The following is a 23,772-nucleotide window of genomic DNA, read 5'->3' on the forward strand; positions in this document are numbered from 1 at the left end:
TTTATAAAAGAAATAAAATAAAATAACCACTTGAGATTGTATTATGAAATAAGTATAAGATATATGGCCTACATCTGAAATTTGTAAGATTTACTTTATTTGTTTTAACTACTTACAGAAATACGGAATGTATATAGAGATTTATTGTTATTTGGAATACATAATAGGGGAGGGAATGTGGAAAGAAAAGAGGTGTGGGATAATAATAGTAGCCTAGTAGGAATAGGAATATATATTTAAGGTGACAGTTGTGACCATTTTTTAGTAGAAAAAGGAGCGAGTTGGCCATGTGACCACCGCCACAATCATATCTTTCATGTTCCAATCATGCTTGGCCTGGGTGCCTCCCCCACACACCGCATCTCTAATTTCATCGACATTGAGATTAAAATATTAAAAGTGTAAGGGTCTTATTTGGGCGTTTTAAGCTCGAGACACTTGTTGTCCTAATTGTGTCGGCCAAACCATTTAGGACGTATTTGGGTTGGGTGGTTTGAACCTTTGTTAATAATACATTTTGAGACGTAAACTATACTTCAAATATGAAGTATACTAAAAAAAAAGTGTCCATTTTCTCGAAGTAAACTTGCCAGAGAGACGTCTATTAATCTATTATCTATCCCACAAAAATAATTTCAGCCAAGTTGCATGACATAGTGGAACACTGTAAAATAACAAATTTGAACCTAATATTGACAAAGTCACGAGTTCGGGTACCGAGATTCATGATCAATTGATAATTTGATAAAGCCAAAAGTTCCCGAATTTCATACCAAACATTCATATGATACCGTTAATTAATTAATTAATTTTTTTTTAATTCCAAGTTTCCAACCTTAAAATTGTTGTAAAAGAAATAAGTTGGAGATTTTCCACCCAAAAGTCCAAACCATGAACTGGAACGCGCAAGTCGTAAATGGTTTCTCGATTTCTGAAACGACAAAATCGATAGTAACATATAGTTTCCTTTTGATAAAAGTTCACAATCTTTGAATTTCCGTGTTTATTTATTGCTCTGACCAATCGGATCGGACACCAGACCGCTCGTGCCCGCCCATTTTGTCTCGCTCTAAATGGAATCCCTATCACATAAAGTCATAGAAAAAAGTGTAGTGACATGAATTAAACACATAAAATTTGTTGCGATAATATACACTAACCATTTTTTATTCCATATAAATCATTTTTTTTTTCTTTTTTAAACGGCGATATAAATCATATCAATATCTAATAATTAAAAAGATAATTCTCACACTTAAGACATAGCCATGTTTTCTTTCCTTTCCACTTTATGGTCATTAGTCATTACACTAACCAAGTGACCATCACAACAATTGCTAGATTTTTTCTAATTAATTAACAAGCTAACATGTTATGAATCGAAAATTATAATTATAATAATCAATAAGTAAAATTATCATAAACTCAAATATACGAATCTTTCCAAAAAGGACATAACACGGATCATAGTAAAAGAGGACACGCAAGCCCAAAATCACACCACCCACCTCTTTGTCTACTCAATCATATGCTCCATGTTCCCCTTACTTTTCCATTTTTGTGAAACTTCACTTTGTGATAGTAATAATCAAAAATAAATAAAATAAATTCTTGTTTCATTTCTATGTATAGAAATTTGTTAACAAATTACTTGTAAATCATGGCCACTTTTTTTTAAAAAAAAAAAACAAATATCATACATACATGTCAGCCAACGCGGCGGAAGCCCTAACCGCAACACGCCAAGGTCTCGGACTCTCGGTATGTTGGGCCAAAAACGCTGACACCACTTCTCTTGTTACGGATGATCTTAGAGGCTAGAGAACAAGAACACTAAAACAATGCTGATAACACATTTGACAAAAAAAAAAAACAACTAACGAAAAGGCACACATCATTGGTTCCCATATGGTTCGATCCTTCCTAGTACAACAACACTATTACATAAATTAACCTATTTATTAACAAAACTAATAGCCTGCTACATATTTACATACATTTTCATGATGCTCTAGCAAGATCTTTCAGAAATGAGACGACATCATCTGATGTCGGGAGTAGGTAGCGAGCATTTGTACGTTTTCTTCCAACTGCACATGAGAAATAGTTATCCCCTTTCAGATCAAGTACACTCCACGTTACTTTATCCGGGGATGGTGATGATCGCCTTCCACCATTCCTAACAACATCGTTATTGTTATTGCTACCATTAGTGTAGCTATTACCATTTTGCTTATATTCCGGATGTCGTTGGTGTGTTTGCCTTTGAGATGATTTTGACCCGCTTTTTCTCGATTTCCTGTCTATATATGATTTTGTTGCATCACTTAGCTTCTGTCTCGGGATACCAATGCTGTCTGAGGGGAGATCTGGCTCAAAAAATGTGTAAATATCTTCATCCTGTAAACAATACAAGTTAAAACATAGTTTTTGTATATGAGAAGTTATTTGAGCCATTTAGAGGTGCACAGATGGGATTGGGCCATAGACCGGTTCTCAAGCTGGTTTAGCCTAAAATATGTATTCGGCCCGAAATACAATTCCAAAGCCTGGTCTAGCCCGAGCCCAGTTAAACTTGAAACAGTCTGGCCTTGGGTTGCAACTGGTTTAACAAAAGCCAGAAAGCTGGTCTATTTTTTGGGCATTTCTCAAAAATGTCTTGTGTTATTGTTTATGATTTAATATATTATTTAAGATTGCAGAATATTGGACTACATACCTTCCCTAGTGAATGACCAATGCATAGGACATAATCGATCGGTGCAGAAATGGATTTGCTATGAACGATCTCTCCTAATATGCGAACAATAGTAGTACCCTTTTTACATGAAAAAAAAAATATATTGTGAGATTGATTGATAGTAATATCCATGAACTATGGCTGATATGGTCCACCTATTTAAATAATAATCACCTTTGTGACTCCCACGGCTCGGACCTCGACAGAGCGGCTACCTTGGACAACGTCTACGGATGCATTAGATATCGGGCCTGTCCAGAGATGCTGCAACATGTCCCTGGCTTGTAGCCTCCCGAACTCCACATCTGAATTCATAATTAATTGCAAGAAACACATTATGATCATTAGTCTCTCACACAATGATAGCTAGAAAAAATAAACCATACCTGCATACTTGTAGTTCCATACAAGTGAAGTCTCACGAAGCTCGAAATGAGATCGAGGTGTTCTTTCGGTAAAGTATTCAAAAACTTGCTGTGAAAAATTTATGAAGTTTTATGATGAAGAAAACAAGACAAGCCATGAACCTTAAAGAAGCGCATGTACCATCTACCTTTACACTATCCACCCAATCCATATTTGAATGTTCAGGCATCGTAGTCATCCAGTCACCTCTGGTAGAGCGTAGAAACATTCCATTTTCGGCAGCCAACCACATGTTGTACTCACCAAAATTCTAAAATCAACATAAATAAGAATCATGAAAACTTGAGGTGGAAATTTTGACACTTCACCATATATAGGTCGATTTGGGTAATGTTTGATCTTTAACAGGTCAAGCAAAAGTCTAAAGTAAAAAGGAGACGCATGAAATAGGTTATTTAGGCTGAAGTGTATTTGAAGACATAAAAACTTCGTAATTGCTTTACTAAGAGATTCACATTATCTTATAAAAACATGAAAAAATAGGTTCAGGTTGTGTAACTGTTTTAAGTAGTTTATAAAGTTTACCAGGAAGGGACCCTTTTAGCAAAAAAGGAAGATATGGGTTATATTATTTTGTAATAATATAGTTTTGTAATCATATGTAGCATGTTATTAATTCAAAGATCTAAGAACTGCATAAAGAAAATATATTTGCAGGTCAGTTCAACCCTTTTCTACCTGCACTTAAAAGTTAACCGACCTATCCAATTCACCACCTGTAATGAAAATCCATGGAAGTACCAAAGATAGAAGATGTACCTCATCCAAAACAGCTCTGTCGCTTCCACTGAGAACAACAACCGTGGTTTTTGGGTCACTGCAAAGCCTAGTCAGAGGTTCTTTCAAATCGGGGTGCAACCTAAAATCCATTTCTCTTATCTGATCGCCTCCAATTCTATCAGGTGTATCAACTGGTTCAGTTAATGTAGCATTAAATCCCTGTAGTTTTTGGGACATACAATCAGCATTTCATTATGTACCCCCAGACGTTCTAACTTCAAAAAACAATAAAGTTAAATGACAAAGTGTTTACTTGCCAGTATAACAAGTCGATTACTTGACTGCAAATAACGCTCGATAGCCTCTTCAACTGGAAGCGGTGGCGGAACTTGCCTAATCCTTTGTTGCGCTTCAATTACAGTATCGTTCAGTTCACTACATGAAGTTCAAAAAAGTTGAACCTTTACAGCTTCATATCACTCAAAAAGTCAAAATTAAGTTAACTTGATGATATAAGCCATATATTGATACCACATGGGCACTTTCATTTCTCCTCTGAAAATACAAGTGTAAATGGTTGACTGGGCCAAAAAAGTTACCCGTCAAAGGTTTAGTGTATAGTCATAGATAAGACTTTCTAAATTATTTGATTGAAGATATATATTCAATTTCACCATTTGTACATGTTATTGTATTGAATCTATTAGCTACTCGTATTAATTAAACACATTTTAAAACGGGAAAGTGTTTATGGGTAGCACAATTTGACATATTCCAACCCAGTCTTTTTGACCCAACCGGTTTGACTAGTTACCAAAACTACCCACTTCACTTCTAATATATATATATATACCTAACAAAAGTTTCAGCCCATTCTTGAGCAGTGTGAGTTGTGACGTGCGAAAAGTTATGCAGATGACGTTTCTCTCTTTCTTCAGCTGACATATTTAAAGCCTGGCCTATGGAAGCTGCAACTTCTGTTATGTTCCATGGATTAACAAGAATCGCTCCTGCACCCAGGGACTGTGCAGCGCCAGCAAACTATGCCATTAACCAGGAGATGGTGACAATGATACGTAAGAGCTTATAATATAAATCTTGAAAGTTGAAATTGAAGATCATAATATAAAAGATAGTGATAATTACTTCACTTAATATGAGTACTCCTCTTTTAGCATCTTGGCATGCAACAAATTCGTAGCTGACAAGATTCATTCCATCTCGCAAAGATGTTACAAGTGCTACATCTGGTAACATGAGTATGGAAAAAGCATCAGGTATAGTCGAATCTTTGATAAATTCGACCATGTATTTCACATGTTGCACATATCAAAGAGAATGTTGACTTAAGTATGAGAAAAAGAGAGTTAAAAAAACAGTACCCGTGACAGCATATAGTGCACATAACGCTTGAAAATCAAGAGAGCGATCCTGCAGACATCACGTGATGGTCATCAAAACTTCACTTAATATATGTAGATTAATTTCCATTACCAAAATCTTAAAAGCCTAAGTATTGGTTTTTTATAATGGAAGGCTAACCAGATGGTGAATCGGAACGGTAGTCAATGTCCCAAACCTACCATTTATCCGCCCCACAATTTCATGAACCTGACTTGTGAGCTTTTGATCTGCAAAAGTGTAAATTCGAAAACCAAAACAATGTGTCATCTTATAAGGGACAAAGCAGTAGCATGAAACAACATGAAGACAGCTAATACATGCTGAATCAAACGAAAAGAAATTAAAAGATACAAAAAAAATGTGAAAACATACATTCAGGAACATCGGTTCTTGTTGGTACTGCAATTTGTAGCAAAACCACTTTATCATGCCAATATTGATTTTCCTCTAGGAACTTCTCGAATGCCAGTATCTTTTGAGGGATCCCTTTAATCATATCCAGACGATCAACTCCTAACATCACCTTTAAGAACAAATATAAGTAAAAATGATAAAACATAAGTATAAAGTGATATAACTAATATCAGAAAGTTAAAAGGTGAAAAAGTGACATTACCTTTCTCCCAGAAAACCTCTCCTTCAGTTCTTTAATGTGGTTTTGCACTTCTGGAGACTCGAGAGCATGAGTAAACCGTTCTGAATCTATACCAATTGGGAACTGTGTTTCATCAATTCAAATAACCAGCATCAGAATTAAGTAAAAAGGCCGTCTTTAGTGAGTTCATCTTTGACTTACTGCAGCAACACGAGTAAGCCTCCCATTATCCTCTACTCCTTCAGGTGTACCCTCAAGTCCCAAGATACGAGTACAAGCACTCACAAAATGTCTTGCATAATCATATGTATGAAAGCTGGATAACAAATTAAAATTACGTGAATACGTAATCATAGTCTGCGATAAAAGCACATACAACTTATTATAAACTACAAACTTACCCGACCAAGTCAGCCGCAAGAACTGCTCGAAGAAGCTCAGAGCGAGAAGGCAATGTTCTATGAATTTCAGAAGAAGGAAAAGGCGTATGAAGGAACCAGCCAACTTTCATGTTAATGTTATGATCTTTAAGACACTTTGGAAGGAACATAAGATGGTAGTCATGACACCAAACAACATCACCTTCTTCATAATGCTCATTTACCACATCAGCAAACATTTGATTTGCTTTCTTGTATGCAGCGAATTGGGACTGGAAGCTTCGGGTTGTAGCCAAACGGTCTTCTTGTGGAAGACCAAGATAATGAAATAGAGGCCATAATATGTTGTTGCAGTAACCGTTATAATACTGATGGACTATTTCTTCATCAAGAAAGACTGGTATGCATCTCTGCATAAAAATTATGTAAAACACTATTTAGAGGTGGTAATTTAGACCCATTCTCTTATCAGTGAGTTTAGATGGGTTTTCTTCTCTTGTTATCCCAAACAGTTCGATTGAAAAATATTTCAAAGGGCAAAGTGGCTATACGAGTCACACAGGTCAAGCAGCCTGAGAGTATCCCAAAGTCTATTTTCAGTGCATACACCCTCAGGTGCTGTTTTCACTCAATTATTTGGATTATAAATTTATTTTTAATAATAATATTGTTTGTTAATCATAATTTCCGAATTAATCGTCTATAAAAAAGCTAAAAAAGGACTCGAAAGTGTTCTGGACCAACACAACCAAACCAGCCCCTTTTAACTTGTACAAAGATGGTTAATTTCAGCATGAATATGTTTTGACCCATCCAACTTGTAAACTTTTATCACAACTATAGGAATCTATCTCACAACAATACCATTTCCTTGTTATCTGAAATATACCTTCTCAGCCAGTGCTTTAGTTAACGACCTCTGCCCGGGCTCATCAGGCACATTTACACCTGCCCATCCAATCCATTTCGCCTCAACCTCCTTCACTCCTTCAATAAATTTAAACAAGTGAACCAAGTTTTACTTTCTATTAAATTGCATACAAATGAAACCAACCTTATCTTAGGGCCTTTGACCTAATGGTTTTCAAGGTGACCCCTGAACCAAGGGGTTGTGGGTTTGAGGGCCAGTAGGGACACATATGTAGATAAGGGCTGAAGTGTTTCAATAATTACCTTCAAAGAAAATATGAATTAAGAAAGTAACCAAATAATCTACCTTTTGTTTTCGGCTAACCAACTTAATTTAAGAACGGTTCAAAAAATATATTCCAAGATAATTACCGGAAAATAACAAGTGTTCAGGAACAAGCACACATGATTGCCACGTCCGAAGAAAATTCGTAAGGTTAGAGGTAATAGTTAGTATGATCAAAAGTACTTTTGACTGGTTACCTGATACAATTACCTAAAAGTGTAAATCTTTAGCATTGATTTACCTTAATTCAAAGATTCTGAAACTTTGTTTTACTTGCTTAAAGGGAGTTGGTAACTAAAAATAGAAATTGGACTTTATGGTAATGGAATGACTTTTAAAAACTTACCCAAAAGAGCACTAACAAGTCCTCCACCGCTAACTTCTAGTGACCAACTCTCTTCTCCTCTTCTAACAGCAGAAACCGGCAATCTATTAGCAACGACTAGCAACCGTTGTGTGAACAATCCCCCATCAGGCTTTTCCCATGCGCCATGTGCAGCAGAAGCTCCATTTAAATACTGCTCCACAAAGTTATCGCATTCCCTTAACCGTGGTTCAGGATCAATAGTGGCATTGCCATTAACATCATATGAAGCTCTGCTATTTTTCCTGAACTCTCTTTCTCTCAACAATCTCTCTATTCGACTCTTTGGAACTGATAAATTGCCATTGTAGTTATTCCCAGGCATAACCGAATAACGGCTATCCAAATCAGCTACTCTAAATCATGAAAAAAACAAATATTGTAAGTAAGATTTTTTAGGTAGTGATTATCACTAGAATAAATGGGATCCACATAATTCTTTCATATTATACATGTGAGAAAACAACAAATGGGATCCACATAATTCTAGTAAACTATCATAGTATATCTGGGGTCTACCAAGATTCCAAAATCCTTGTTTCTAATTTAACCCAAAGTTGAAATTATTTAGCTCCAATATGTACAACACACCAACTAGATCACACTGAATTCTGAACACATACAACACATTATAATGACTCCGTCACACAGAACACAAACAACACACCAATCAAATACCCACAAATAACAAATACAAGATATTAATCTTATACAAGTATTTATATATCTAATCTAAACAAGATAATAAAGTAACAAACTTTAAGAAGATCAAGAAATACCCAACTCAAATAACATGGTCTTAATTACTAACTATAGCTATGATTGTATTAACACGCAGTGAAATATAATATTTAAGATAACCGCCATCTAATATTTAAGTATAAACCGCTATTAAAACATTACATTATACTGAAAATAAAAACCCAACTTACCAGAAGTTGAAGAAGCAAAGTGTCAATAAGTTTAAAGAGAGAGAAACATAAAAGGTTTTGAGTTGCAAATGAGAGGAAAAAAAAGAGTGTATGTTTGTGTGTATATATATAATACATATAGAAATGAATACACTTGTAAGCTTTATATATAAGGTGTGTGTCTCACAGGCATGCAGGTGAAACAAAACAACAAAGATTGTATTATGATGATGAGATCTCCATTAATTTATTGTCGGAAGAAGTTCCTAACAACTTTGACAGGTCAGGGGCCCTTAATTAAGGCTAAGAGGTTAAGATTCAATGATGATCAAACTTGGAAGAATCCTCGTCCTTTATTATCAATTTATCATATCTTTCTATCATTCTTTTAAATTTTTAATTTTATTTATATATTATTTTCATTGATTGCTTACATCACTAGATAGAAAAATAAAAGTATGACAGATACAACATACGATATGACTACACAGAGCTTCATTGTATCTGAAATTATATTTAGATGGCTTTATTATTTAGGTTGAGCTTATTCGAATTTGAAACAGTTTTAGGAATGACTAGTTTGCACCGGCTTTAATCTCATGGTCACCTTTAAAATTATTAGCACGGGCCACACATTACGACGGTATGGCCGCAACGACGGTCTGGTGGTCTTGGCGACGGATGGAGACGACTGCATCTGTCAAGTGATGTGATGTGATGTAAATGTGAATGATATAAAGGTTGTGTTGTATATATCTTAGAAGATAGAAAGATAATCGTGCAATGTGGCATGATGTGGTGGTGATGGGGACCGGTGGTGATGTCGACGGTAGTAAGTGGTGGTGGTAATTGATGTAAAAATTATTGACTGAAGGGATAAGGAAGATATTTTGAGAGATAAGCGATTGATGATGTAGATTAATTTCATTAAAAATATGATGATCATTTCACATTTTTTTTAATATCTAACTTTTTAAAAACGATGTATCATCTTCATATAGTAGCTAATAAGATTCAAACATGAGACATTTTGTAAAAAGGTTATAGATGCGTATATTTATATAAAAATATGGGAAGTGATATTGGTATCACAAAGGTTGATTTTTTTTTACCACATGAGACAACTTTTATAACACACTGTACAAGTCACTAAGACATATGTGTGATAATAAATTAACTATTGTGATACTAAGGTGGTGTTTGGGGTTGCGTTTACAAAATAAATTTTGCGTTTTCAAAATAGATTATGCGTTTTCAAAACTACGTTTTGAAAAAGCATGTATGTACATGCTTCTCCAAAACTACGTTTTTTTATATTTAGGTAATTTATAAAGTAAGTATTTTGTAACACTAGCTTATTACTCGCGTAAAACGCGAGATTTGTATATTTTTTTGCATTAATTTTTTTTTAATATTTGAAAACTATTAATATCAAAATAAATATTTACAAACTTTTGAACCACAATTATAATACCATATTCATTGTTAAAGAAAAATATTAATAATGTTATTAAAATGACTTATTTGTATAAAAGTAAAATATAAGGATTAAAAATGTTATTGATCAATTCTTGGTGAATGATGATGTCATCATGAGAATCTAATGGTGCAAAATATAAATTTGATTCAATGTAGAATGATAACCGGACATTTGATTTTTATTCTTAAATCCGTCAATGTATACGATACACTAAATTATACATATAAGATATATTTTGTTATATAATGTGTGATTCAATATCCCAGACTAAACTTTTTTGAGAGATTTGATGTACTAGAAAATATCTAGTTATGATGACAAAATATTGCGAGTATCAAAGAGACAGAGGAATATATGGTACGTAGCAAGTGGGGTAATTCGACAAGTATGTCCAAAACAACAAAATAAGTGGTTTTGGTGCAATGGATACACTTTATTTTCTAGTTTAACTGTTTTGCACACATAAAAATAGTCAAAATTTATATAATTTGTATATGTCAAATTTTATATATCATTTCATCAATGAATGAAATGATAAAATAATAAATAAGTTGTGTATGTCAAATTCTAGAACATTGTTTGATCCAATGTATTACTAAATTATAAAAGAAACGATTATTTATTAGTGAGATATTTACATTGACATTTCTTTTAAAAGACACTAGCATATTACCCGCGCAATGCGGCGGTGGTCGTGACAATGTCATTGTAATGGGGAGCCGAGTGTTGGTGGTGGAGACGACATCGAGTGGTGTGGATAATTGATGTAAATGGTTAATGAAAATATATTAAGGAATATAGGATTGGTAGTGTAAATAAATCATTAATGTTATGGGGTAGTGTATGTTGAAATATTTAAAGGGTGCTAAGTGAAAATATTACATATTTTCAACACTTCCATAAATAAAAGGGGTTATTTCTTTTATAATATAGTATAGATAATTGATATATGAGTAAATGACTAATATTTCCAATTTTGGTATGCTCACCTCGGGTTCAAATCCTGATAACGCCTTAAGAGGTTTGCTCTTCTGTGTATTGATAAGTACGTCATTGTTAAGGTCTTTCATCACATTTGCTCTGACAAGATTGACTCCATAAAAAAACCACAAAGTGTAATAATCTATGTATAACTTACTATTGTTTATTGCACAGTCAAATTGGTATATTGGAAAGAAAAATAAAATAAGATAAATATGCACTAATTATATATACATTAAAAATTTATGTAAATGTATAAGTTTTTTATGCATGAAACGTATAAGCTCCTATAACACATAATAATTTTTATCAATTTTTAATTTAACCTTAAAGTTTTTATTATTTAACTTTTGTCTCACATCAAAGTTTTAGTTTTTATTTTTTTGACTCTAAACTTTTTTTTATCAAACAAGTATAAGTTTTTTTATGCATGAAACGTACAAGCTTTTATAATACATAATATTTTTTACTAATTTTCATTTTAACTCTCTAAAGTTTTAATTTTTTAACTTTTGTCTCGTATCAAGTTTTATTTTTCATTTTTTTTACTTTAAGCTTTTAGTTTCTCATGTTTTCATCAAACAATTTTCACACAGTTACTGTTTACTTTTAAACATTTGATTTTGATTATTTCCATTCGTCATTTTGTATATATAACACTTTAAATATATAATAAATTTCATCATCGTTACGTCTTACTTTCATGTAACATTTAGGACATAAACTAAAAACCTATACATTTTATAAGTTCTTTATGCATGAATGTACAAGTTCTTATAGACATAATAACTTTTACCAAATTTCATTTTAACCCCATAAATTTTCATCTTTTAACTTTTGTCCCACATTAAAATTTTCATTTTATTTTCATGAATCTCAACTTTTGGGCTTTCATGTTTTCATCAAACAACTTTTACACATTTACAGTTTTACTTTTAAACATTAATTTTGATTATTGTTATCCGTCTTTATATATATAACGTTTTTTAAAAATATTATAACTTTCATCATCGTTACGACTTACGTTCATGTAACATTATTTAATGCATTAATATAGTTATTATTTATGTTATTATACATCTTATTATTCTTTTGCATTTTTTTTATTAACATTGCTACATGTTTAGTTATCTTTTTAATAAAAATTAGGTTCGAATATTTGACATAAACTTAGATGCAAAAGTTTGTCGCGTAAAGAGCGTCGACTGCAGTAACGCGCGGGTCCAGTATCTAGTTCAAACTAAAAAACATGGACAAATTGTCCAAAGCTGCTTCACATTTTTAAGTTTAAGTATATTCATTAAACTTAAAAGAACAAACATCTATAATCTAGACCTATGAGCATAAGCATATTTAATTTATACTATAAATTTCATTGACAGGCTTTTTCATTTTTACTTCCTATCTTGTTAGGCCTCAGCCAACGCAACCTTCGTGGGCTCTTCGTTGTTGGTGTCGACAAGGAAGCCGTTGGCAGCGTGTCGATGGCGGTCGGCGGTCGGTCGTCCCGAAAAAAGTAATTGGTGACACATCGGCGATGCCCTTTCCTTTCTTCACAGCAGCATCAACCACATCGAACGGCGAGCCAGAAGAACCAACATCAACAACCTTTCTTTTTAAAGACATTATACCCTAAAGATAGCAGATCTGAAACAAGCAAACACAAACGTCAGAAGGAAAGACAACTACCAATAAAAAGGATTTTAATGCAGAAAGCGAGTAAGGACGCACCTTTTATATAACCAAGAAAGGAAGACACCAACCGTCGATCCAAGATATCGAGATACGTGCACACCTGCCATACTTAAATACAACTTAAAATAAAAACACAACACAAAAATCACAAAAACTCCCCCAACAAAAGAATAAATGGCATGATAAGTCCAAAGGAACGGACTTTGTGCACGGTCCCTCCCTTCGGACTGGGGGCTTGATGGTGTACCCGCCCAGCGATATCACCCTGCGACTCGGAAGATCATCCGTAACAATGGCTTCAGGAAGAATTAAAACCATAAAATCAGTTTGCTATAAATATGAGATTTGTTCCTATTAATAAGGACGACTAGATTTAGAAAGTTATAAGAAGTCCACGAAATGAGGGAAAACCCTAGACTACTTCCCAAGCAAAACCCCTATATAAGGGGCAGGAAAAGGATCTCGAAGGGAGAACAACATCACGGCATAATCATCGCAATACTACTACGACAAAACACACGATCATTTCACGAGAGAAAACTCATCTTGTTCGATTGGCGTAAAGAGACTAGAGCCCTACCTTCGGGGAATCGTCAACGAACAACCACAAAACATCCATTTCCCATACTCTTAATCTAATCACGGTTTAGTGTACAAACATTGATATTTCACTCTCTCTACTCCACCGCTCCTTCTAGTCCATTGCAACCCACATCTTTTTTCAGGTAAACAAAAACAAAACGATAACAACATTGTTTAGTACTGTTGTTTGCACAACCATCATAAATTCATTTTCTTGTAGCAACAATAATAGCCTGTAGAGTATAAGCAACTTAGCTACCACCAATAGCGGCTTAAGCCATGTTGAGGTCTAAAGTGAAACAAAAAAGTGAGGCCTATTTATAACTAAAATTTATTTAAAAAGAAGAACAAAAAACCCACCCAAAACATATTACAATTTACTTAATCAAAAGTCATTTTAAACTATACTTAATTTAAATTTTTTAAGTTTCTCTTATTTATTTTTATTTTCAAATTTTTTTATATGATTTTTTTCTCTTCCATACATAAAATAAACTGATATATTTAACTTATATATAAAATTTGAGGCCTTCAATAATACAGGGCCTAAAGCCCTTGCTTTCTTTGCCTTACCCTTGAGCCACCACTGGCTACCACCACCATGATCATCACCGAAGGAAGTACAAAACAATCCCATTCTCTCTTTGTATATATCTACATGTTTCGTCATCTTTTTCGGTGGTTGAAGGAAGGAAACCGGTGGTTACTGGAAGTAGCTGTTACTGCTACTGATACCCTTTCAATCATAAAATCAACAAAAAGAACCATGTAATCACTATCCTTTTGCAAGAACATTAAAATCCCACAAACTTGTTTAATTTTTATACGAATTCAAGACACCGGAGGGAGCCGCCACCATCGCAACAGTCTCTCCCCACAACACTATACTACAACATCATCTATTATGTCTGTGCGTGTAGATCTACGATTTAAATATCTATTGTGTTGGTTTCTCTAGCTGGAAACGACGACTGTATGAGTTTGAAATCGTTGGTCGGAGTTAATGGCCGTGGCCGGAGATCTTCTCCAATATTTTCTTCTTTTATCAATTTGCTAAAAATGCCTTCATCACAGATGTCTGTGTTCTTGAGTTTATATGTAAAGGAAGGGGAAAGATGAGAAGAGGGATGAATGGAAGAGAAGGGGTGGAGTTTCCTTCCTTCCAAATCATCCCAAAAGTGGGAGGAATATATCTTTAACAAATTCTATAGAATTCTCATTCTAAATCTTTTCCCTTCTTCTCTTCTTCCCTTAAATAAAACTCAAGAACCCAAATATTTTTAAAATCCTTTACAATCTTTTCCTTTCATTTTAAAACAAAACTCAAGAACATACCCGAGGGTGTTAATTGTTAAAATATTTTTTGTTTTTTTGATTTTTGTGACTCTTCAGCTTGAAGAGAAATGATTGTATAAATCAATAAAATTTAGTAACGATTAATTACGATTCAAACAAAAACTTCTTTTGAAAATTTAATACCAAAACTTGCGATCGATCTAGTTTACATGAGAATACGTTTGAAACCCATCATCAATCAAATTCAGGCATCATATTATGAATTTTAATCTATTGCCGAAAATAAGATAATGAGTTTAATTAATGTATAGTTTAAATTTATACATACAGTAAATCAAGTCCCAAAAACGAAAGATATGGACTTCTGAATATAGCGTAGGAATACACTATAACATAAATTTGATCAAAAGAATTACACAAAAAGATGATTCTATCTATCATCTACAACTCAAATTCAATTAGCTAGCAAGAAATTAGGAGTAGTAATTTTGCGTCATGCATTGATATAATCCTAAAGAAACATTATTTAATTATATGCCCTTTTCGGTATATTCGTAGCAAATTATCAGTTTTATCAAGGATTCACATCAACAATACATAACAAAATTAATTTAATGACAAAAGGATCAAAATCTCAAACGGTGGATGATAATTAATTTTAATTAATATACACACTTCATATAAATTATTATTCTTTCAATAAATCTAATATCTAAATTGTATGTGATCCCGCAAGCTTTGTGAAAATAAAGGTAATCTAGTACAAAAATTGTGTCATCAGACCACTTATATATTGTAAGGATATGTGCGTATTATTTGTTTATATCCAATAAAATCTTTCAATCTGTTTTTGGAAGCAGAAAAAAAACAATGAATCTAAAATCTAATATTTACTATACATTATTAGAAAATAGCCAACATGTTTACAAGATCACCTCCATAAATGTAATTTCGACACAAACATTGACCAACTCGGATTAACTAAAATCTGGTTTATTATCTAAATGGTTATACCAAACGACGAAGATATATATATATATATATATATATATATATATATATAGAAAAAACACATCATTGATCCTTAAGACTCGAACAAGTAGCTTAATCTCTATCATAGAAGTGACCCTTCATATAAAAACAAATAAAATCAAGCTATTTTAATTAGATCTTTATTATGTAGATTTATTCACAAACATTATCATAGTATATCTATATCCATGTCTGATGTAAACTTGTCTCAAATACGTAATATTCGTAATTAGTATATTTATAATTTGGCATGTTCAAATTTAAAAAATCTTAGAAACAAAATGGCAGATACACAAAAATAATGAATGAGACTTATAAGCATATATCCATAATCGCATATATGATGCTCACAACATCATGTATTTGAAGAGAAATAAAATACGAGTAATCACTAACTTTCAATTTCAATGACGAAACTTTGTAATTGATCATAAAGTCAAACTAAAGAACTATACAAAAATAACCAAGTTTAGCTATAGTTGATGGTAAATACGAACCATCATAATCTAATAGGTGGTTTAGAAAAAAAATATATAATTCAAACTATTATGTATAATTTATGTCCCATATAGCAAACAACTATTTCAAGCACAATATTACATATTGACTTCTAATTTGTTGTCAATATTTAAAAAAAAAAATTGTTGGTAATCAAATCAAAGAATATAATATAATAGTAATAGACAACTAAATCACCATATCAATTTGTGTAGTTGATAGTAAGATTGTGTAGAAAATTGTGTACCTTCCATTAAAATAAAGAGCCAAAGATGTGCATATTGTTCTGGCCGTCGGACTTTTCCATTGAACCTAACCGGCAATATATTAGCTCAATCGATCAAAGATTTTTATTTTATTTAGCGCTGTGTTGTAAAACAAAGACATATAACAATACAAAAGACAAGAATATAGAGAGAATGAAGAGAGTTATTTTATTCAATTTATAAAGAGGTATATATAATTACAAGCTAGAGTATCCTCTAAGAAAACAATCTCCTAATCATTGAAAAGATTACCATTCAATATATCGACATCCATTCCATATATAATATTTATAACAATTTGATTTTGTTCTCAAAAATTTATAAATAAATAAAAAATAATATATGTACAACAATAACATATCATTTATAATATGCCTCCTCAGGTGGTTCCTTATAGACTTCAATCCTTGCGTCCAACTACGTACCCGACCCGTCAGTACCCGTTTGGGGAACGTCCAGTGCCAAAGTCACTGAATGGGTAAGTCGCCAATCTCTAAAACGGACTATGACGCGAGCAAACCCGAAGAAGCTAGTAGTAGGGGCTACGTCAAAGCCGTTGTTCGGAGGTTTGTGCCAACATTAGACGTGTGTTTTGTGAAGGATAGTGGGGCCCAAAAAGATGATGTGAGTGGAAGAATAGGAGAAGAAAAGGAGATGTTCTTGGGGTGTTCTAGGAGAGTAAAAACATGATGATTGATGAATAGTGGAAGAATAAGGGAAGACGCGACTCCTTATAAGGAGAGACCTTATAAAACATATTTAGTTATCATATTTTAGGAAATTCGGCATTTTTTTTATACCTAAAATATCCCTATTTTTTAATCCTAATTCCCTTATACACCTAATCTATACTTTTATACTATAAAAAAAACTCTCTTTAAATATTATTACATGGAGAAATTATCTAAAATAACATTAATTATTAAATTACACTACCAGCCATTTATCATTTATAATATATTTTTTGTTTGAACATTCGTGTCACGGGACGGCTAGCCGTTACATCCAATTGGGCAGGCAGTCACTAGCGACCGAACCACGAGTCAGGGAACCACAGGGGAGGGAAAACCACACCAATTTAGCCGCTACAGAAGACACGACACTAAATTAGGGGAAAACCTTTAATTGCTCGGATTCGAACCCTGGTCTCCCAGGGCCCAAACTTTCATTGCAACACAGGGATGCCGGCCACTGCGCTATTAAGGCAGTTGCAAATCCTTTATAATATATTCATTAACCTTTTAAATCAATTAATTTTGCATCAATTATCTACACATTACGCCTCCACTACCAATAGTCGCTCTCACCACCATACCGTCGTCGTCACGACCACTGTCGCATTACGCGGTACCGTGCTAGTGTTCTTTTATATGTATATCAAAATCTAAGATCCGATAAATAAATAAAAAGTAATAAGCTTAAGTAAACTAGAGTAGACGGTATTAAAAACAAACAACTATAAAAACATGAATCAAACAATTTCAGTAAATAAACATATTGTCACCTTATACGTACAATGTCTTTTTTGAGAGCGCTTGCTTTTCATTATCAAACGTCGGCTGCCCTTTAAAGAAAGATGAGGATGTGAAGAAAGCTATAGAAACGCAAGGAGAAAAGTATATATTAGAGAATATCATCGCCTCGACAATGATACAATAAAAACAAACTAGTAGCGCACCAACTTTGATGGTCAGACTGGCTAGAGGCGGTTAAGATGAATGTAACATAGAGAAACAATTACGAGTACATATTTTTGGCTTACATGTTTCGCCAACCCAATGTCTGCATGCTGCTTCACCACTCTATACTCATGACTCATCGACAAGCAAATTTGCTCCTTTAATGTCCCTATTTAATAGACATGAACGAATAAAAATATAGACGTTAAGTATTGTAAAACAATTTTTAAAGTAAAACAAATAAGATAAGATCTTGACTCTTAAATCATAGTTAAATTGATGCACGAAAATTCACGAAATAATTGATGTACGATGATATTTATGATGCACGGTGATTTCCACTGATGTAAAATTTATTGTTTTATTTGTTTTATTTTACCTAAAACCTAAAAGTATAATTATATATCATAGCTTTATAAGCACCAATAAATATATATGTGCAAAACTCATTCATTTTCCCTATGTCAACTACAATTTAATTTAAATTAGGGAAAAACTCATAAAAAGATAACCTCTTTATATAAATTTTTTATTAAATAAAATCTATATAGTTTTCGTCTATATAAAGGATCACATTTCTAAAAATTTCATAATGAAGGGAATGTCACTAGTTTTTAACGTCAGCCCTCCATTAAGTATTACGTCACAACTGTCACGTCATCAAAATTGCTTATGTAGCATTTGACTTTAATTGAAAATACACATGTGTGTGTGTGTTTGAATGTGGTTTGTGTTTTCTGAAAATACATATATATGCGTTTTGGTGTACAAAATGAATTTTTAACTGAAAAATTCACGATTTTGAATGTGTTTTTGTGTATAAAAACACATATATATTAATTTTCATTCAAAGTTAAAGGTTGCGTAAGCACTTTTGATGACTACGTATGTTAAAAAATAATTGTACATGTATGTAAGTTTATAAATGCTATTTTATTTGCTTTTGAAAATCCGTTGGATTGTAATTTTAATGTAGTTATATGTTAGATGTTATGAGTTACGACTTATGAATTTGACAATTGTGATCAACGAGTGACACAATAATATGTTTTAAGGTGTATGACTTAAAACAATAAGTGTATGAATTACCTTCTAAATGAATAAATGGAACTACTGATAATTATATGCCAAATAGGCAAATATATTCCACTAATTATTTTTAAAAAATTAACTTTTTATTTTATCAAATGTTATGATCAATTTAAAAAAAAATTAAGAAAATGATAAATTGCATTGCATAAGATGTACATAAAAATATTGTATCTTTTATATTAAAAGATCACCCCTAATTTATAGTAAATGATTAAATGTATAACTATTTAATGCACCATAACTACAGCTCATAAAGTTTTGTTTAGCAAAACTAAAAGAAACTATTAGAATGATTTGTTTTAAATACAAGTATATCATTTCTTTTTAGAAGTTATTTTGTAATGATAATTCCACAACAAATTTTAGTTTTTTTTATAAGTATGAATCAATTATCATAACAGAAAGTTTAAATTATATTATTTTAAAAATTTTCAATTTAGAAAAAGAAACCCTTAATAATTTATAAAAAGACACAACAATATACTCAAAAACTTTGAATCTAAATCTTCTCAAATTTAAAATCTCATATAAAAATTTCTTTAACATTAGGCTCTTAACCCAAGGTAACAAAATTTACTATGAAGTTAAAAAAAATTGCATCTCAATAGAGTCAAACCACTATCATACTTCCCATTGACCAATCACACCTACAAAAATACATCACACTTACCGCCATTTTTCAATTTCAGCATTTCACGGAAAACAAAAAACCACACGCAGAGCGAGCAGCGATTAAATCTTCTCTCTGTAAGTCAAATTCAAATATTTATCATTATCATCATCAACATCAAACCGTTAATCGGACTGAATGCCTAACCGCCGATCTGCTATTAGTCCGATCGAAACGTCATTTAAACCCTAATTATTTCAATTACGCTCATTTTGTGCTAAAATTTGCAGGTGTTTTGTGCTCGGGTGCATTCGGATCGCATCTCAAGCTGTGATCGGTTATTTTCAAGAAATCGCTCATTGTTTCGAGGTGAATTTTAACATTTTAAGTTAAGTATATTTGAATTTGACTGATTTGAGCTATACATAAGATCAAAAGGTTGTGTAAACTCTAAGTTTCAGATTCACTTACTCGAATTTGCCGTATTTTGTCGATTATATTCGTTATATGTATAAATTTGATGATTTTGCAGGTTTTTCGTGCATAATTTCGTTTCAGTCATTTTTCGGCTGTTATCGGAAATTTTTTCGGATCAGTAGGTATCATCCGAACTGAATGTTGTAAATTTTTATGTGCTTTCATTAATGTTTAGCTGTTGATATACGTTTTTGTTCGGCTGTATTGATTTATAATATTATAGGTTGCCTTGAAAGTAGAGTTCGGATTAGGATACATATCGAAATGATTCATACTGAATTTGCTATAGGAAGTTTGAATTCGTGTTGTGAACATTTGGAGATGTGTAGTTTAAGGTTCGTGTATAGCTGAATTAGAAATTGAACACAGTTCAGGATTCGGCAGAAATGAAAGTTTACGAAATTGTGATACTTTGTCACATATAAGTTGGATGCCTCAGTTCGTACCATACCGTCTTAGTAGTCATTGTCATGGTCTATGTGTGTATAAATTCCTCTATCTATTGCTATTTACAACTAAGTATGTGAAATTTAAATTCGTTTCGGTGTTTTTCTATAATTTGCTGCTAGGAGACCTTTTATTTTCATGATCTATCAAGACAGGACAGATCAACGAAACCTTTTTTCTTGGATTCCAAGTGGTTATATCTCTAGTATCTTTTGCTTAGCATTTAGTCTTGAGTTTTGAGAAAAGAGATGGTCCTGATATGGCGATGCCTATGTCATACTAAATGTTTATATAATTTCAAAGTGTTCATTGTGAATACCTGCCAGTTCAGATGTTGGATCATTGACCTTGTTTTTTGGGAATACTTTGAGGTGTTCTCTGATTACTGCAAAATGATGAGTGTGTTTGTGAACATTTTTTCCTCTTTTTGAAGCAAGTCTTTTGTGCCATTAACCAACTGCTGATGATAAAAAAATTTGGTGCTTAAGTTGTATAAAGTTAGGCTATTATTCATAGTATGCATATGGCTTTCAAGTAGGCATTATTATTGGCAGCCACAGTTGATCAGTGGGCTTTATTCATAAATTTGGTCTCAGTCTTTTGTTTTTAATTCAAGTTTTTCCACTGTGTGGAGCAGAACTACATACCTTTTTGTTTTCAAATGATGGCCTTTGTGAACAGGTCGTGCAACAAGTGTTGAGACATAGTAATTATCTGGAGATCACTTTCAACGCTGCAATGAGATGCAACGCGTGCTGGCGGGAGCTGGAAGGCAGAGCTATATCTACTACGTGTGGACATCTGTTGTGTATCCTAACATTATAATCTTCTGAAGACTGTAATCATTTATGAAATAAATCGTGTGCACAACTAATTTTCCTTAATAACACTAAAAGGCAATGAAGATGCAAGTAAGATACTAAGCAATGATGCAGCTTGCCCTGTTTGTGATCAAGTTCTTTCTAAAAGGTACAAGTAGATCTTGGATATGGCCATGCCAACCTGTTTCTTAAATTATATAGCCGTACATTTGTATGCCTGGTTTCTTATGAACTTAATGTGCATATTTTGCTTTCAGTCTCATGAAACCAGTGGATATCAACCCAAACGATGAATGGATAAATGTAAGAAAGCGCATCTGGAATAGTTATCTGGAAATATATATGCTTCAGTCTATTGTCACTATCTTGTAGTTTTGGTATTTTTATATATTACTCCGAAGTTGTCAGGATGTAGCAAGTATGATTCTGTATTCTAACTTTCTGCAAACGCTTCAATGCAGATGGCTATGGCTGGCATATCTCCGCAGATACGTATCCTATCGACTTGATTTTTCATTTGAATGTATGATTTCATCATGTATCTACATATGTCCTTTTCTTGACACATATTAAGTAATGAAGAGTGCATACAGAAGCGTTATGTTCTTCATTGGACAAAAAGAACTAGAAATGCAATTCAAGATGAACAGGATAGTCGCTCAGTGCAGGCAGAAATGTGAGGCAATGCAAGAGAAGTTTACAGAAAAAATGGAGCAAGTGCATACAGCATATCAGAAAATGGCCAAAAAGTGCCAGATGATGGAACAAGAAATTGAGAATTTGTCTAAAGATAAACAAGAGCTCCAAGAAAAGTTTTCTGAGAAATCCAGGTCATCTATTTGCCCTTTTCTTTACCACTCTCTGGCATCTGAAATGATTGAAGCTTCATTAAGGTTTGTACTCATTGGCAGGCAAAAGCGAAAGCTGGATGAGATGTATGACCAATTGAGAAGTGAGTACGAGTCGATAAAACGATCAGCTATTCAACCTGCAAACAACTTCTTCTCAAGGACAGAACCTGACTTGTTTGCCAGTCCAGCTAACATGATGGATAATAGAGATGCCATGAGGAAAGGTGATCTCTTTCTGTTTTACTTTAAATTACTGTGCTACAATATATATATATATATATATATATTGCACAACAAATAGGAAAAGTAAATAGTTTAGCTTTAAGTACAAGTAAAAGCTTTATTTACATGCGACGTTGGTATTGCCCAAGAAATGCTAGTTGACTTATTTGCTACAGATTGGTCCGTTATCACCCCTGACACTCCAGGACCCCGGGAAGATATATGGCCACAAACAACAAGACAGAACAGTTCCAACTCTGGCCCATTTGACATCTCTGCTAGCCCACCTGCTAAACCTTCAGCAATTCCAGTTGAAACCAGAAGACCGGTTGGTCGCCCCATGTTTGGAGGTGGAGTTGGTGGTGGCGGAAGTGGAGCTAGCAATCCCTCTACAACGTTGAGAAACCTCATTTTATCACCAATGAAGCGGCCTCAGCTCTCTCGTAGCCGGCCTCAATTGTTCACGTAAGTAACAGATAACCTGCTAGACTATTATAAAACTTGGCACATTCTATTTCAGTGTAAACATATACTGCTATGCTGGTATTTTATTGGCTTCTAGTGCTGATATCTTGCCATACTTCACTATTTTCAGGTTATAGATAAGGAAGGAAAAGCCAACCATAATCGATGGGTGTTCACCTTCACTTAATATTAGTAATAGCATACTCACTTGCAGACTCCAATATGTGCTAGTTACTGTTTATCTTACTGGAACCTGATGCAAATGTAAGGAGCAAGTCTGAAACTTGAATTGTTGCATACTGTTACTTCAAAACAAAAACACCATAGTATCTGATGAATAATATAAGCGCTAGCATTTGTATATCGTTGCTCGGATGAAAAATATCCATATAAATGACGAAAGAAGCAACAATGAAGTCCATCTTTTGATAGCCTCTCTTTATTTCTTATTCCTATTGACCTTGTCAGTGAAGACCAATCTGACGGTTCTGTTTAAAGTGAAAGGTATAACAATATAGCGTCGTCCCTTTTTGGTTTACTACT

General features: G+C 33.2%; 2 protein-coding genes across 3 annotated transcripts; one reads left to right on the forward strand and one right to left on the reverse strand.

Annotated features, from left to right (window-relative positions):
- Positions 1–1,855: 1,855 nt before the first annotated feature.
- Positions 1,856–8,805, reverse strand: LOC122594088 (alpha,alpha-trehalose-phosphate synthase [UDP-forming] 1-like). The gene is made up of 18 exons (XM_043766565.1): positions 8,757–8,805; positions 7,807–8,180; positions 7,155–7,252; positions 6,287–6,675; positions 6,087–6,201; positions 5,907–6,008; positions 5,663–5,813; positions 5,429–5,517; positions 5,269–5,317; positions 5,033–5,133; positions 4,740–4,927; positions 4,204–4,321; positions 3,926–4,105; positions 3,294–3,416; positions 3,127–3,214; positions 2,915–3,045; positions 2,720–2,818; positions 1,856–2,400 (listed from the first exon to the last, which is right to left on the reverse strand). The coding sequence occupies exons 2-18, from the start codon at positions 8,147–8,149 to the stop codon at positions 2,002–2,004; spliced, it is 2,763 nt and encodes a 920-aa protein (XP_043622500.1). The 5' UTR covers positions 8,150–8,180; positions 8,757–8,805; the 3' UTR covers positions 1,856–2,001.
- A 12,769-nt stretch (positions 8,806–21,574) lies between these two features.
- LOC122594503 (E3 ubiquitin-protein ligase CCNB1IP1 homolog) lies at positions 21,575–23,233 on the forward strand. Of its 2 annotated transcripts, none has more exons than XM_043766950.1 (7): positions 21,575–21,678; positions 21,767–21,839; positions 21,949–21,994; positions 22,153–22,183; positions 22,266–22,521; positions 22,603–22,766; positions 22,941–23,233. In XM_043766950.1, exons 1-7 carry the CDS (start codon positions 21,609–21,611, stop codon positions 23,231–23,233), a joined length of 933 nt encoding a protein of 310 aa, XP_043622885.1. In that variant the 5' UTR covers positions 21,575–21,608. The 2 variants fall into 2 exon arrangements, with proteins under 2 accessions (XP_043622885.1, XP_043622886.1); XM_043766951.1 differs by having other exon boundaries at positions 22,971–23,233.
- Positions 23,234–23,772: the final 539 nt, after the last annotated feature.

This window comes from Erigeron canadensis, chromosome 3 (assembly GCF_010389155.1).
Source record: "Erigeron canadensis isolate Cc75 chromosome 3, C_canadensis_v1, whole genome shotgun sequence".
NCBI classification, from domain to species: Eukaryota; Viridiplantae; Streptophyta; class Magnoliopsida; order Asterales; family Asteraceae; genus Erigeron; species Erigeron canadensis.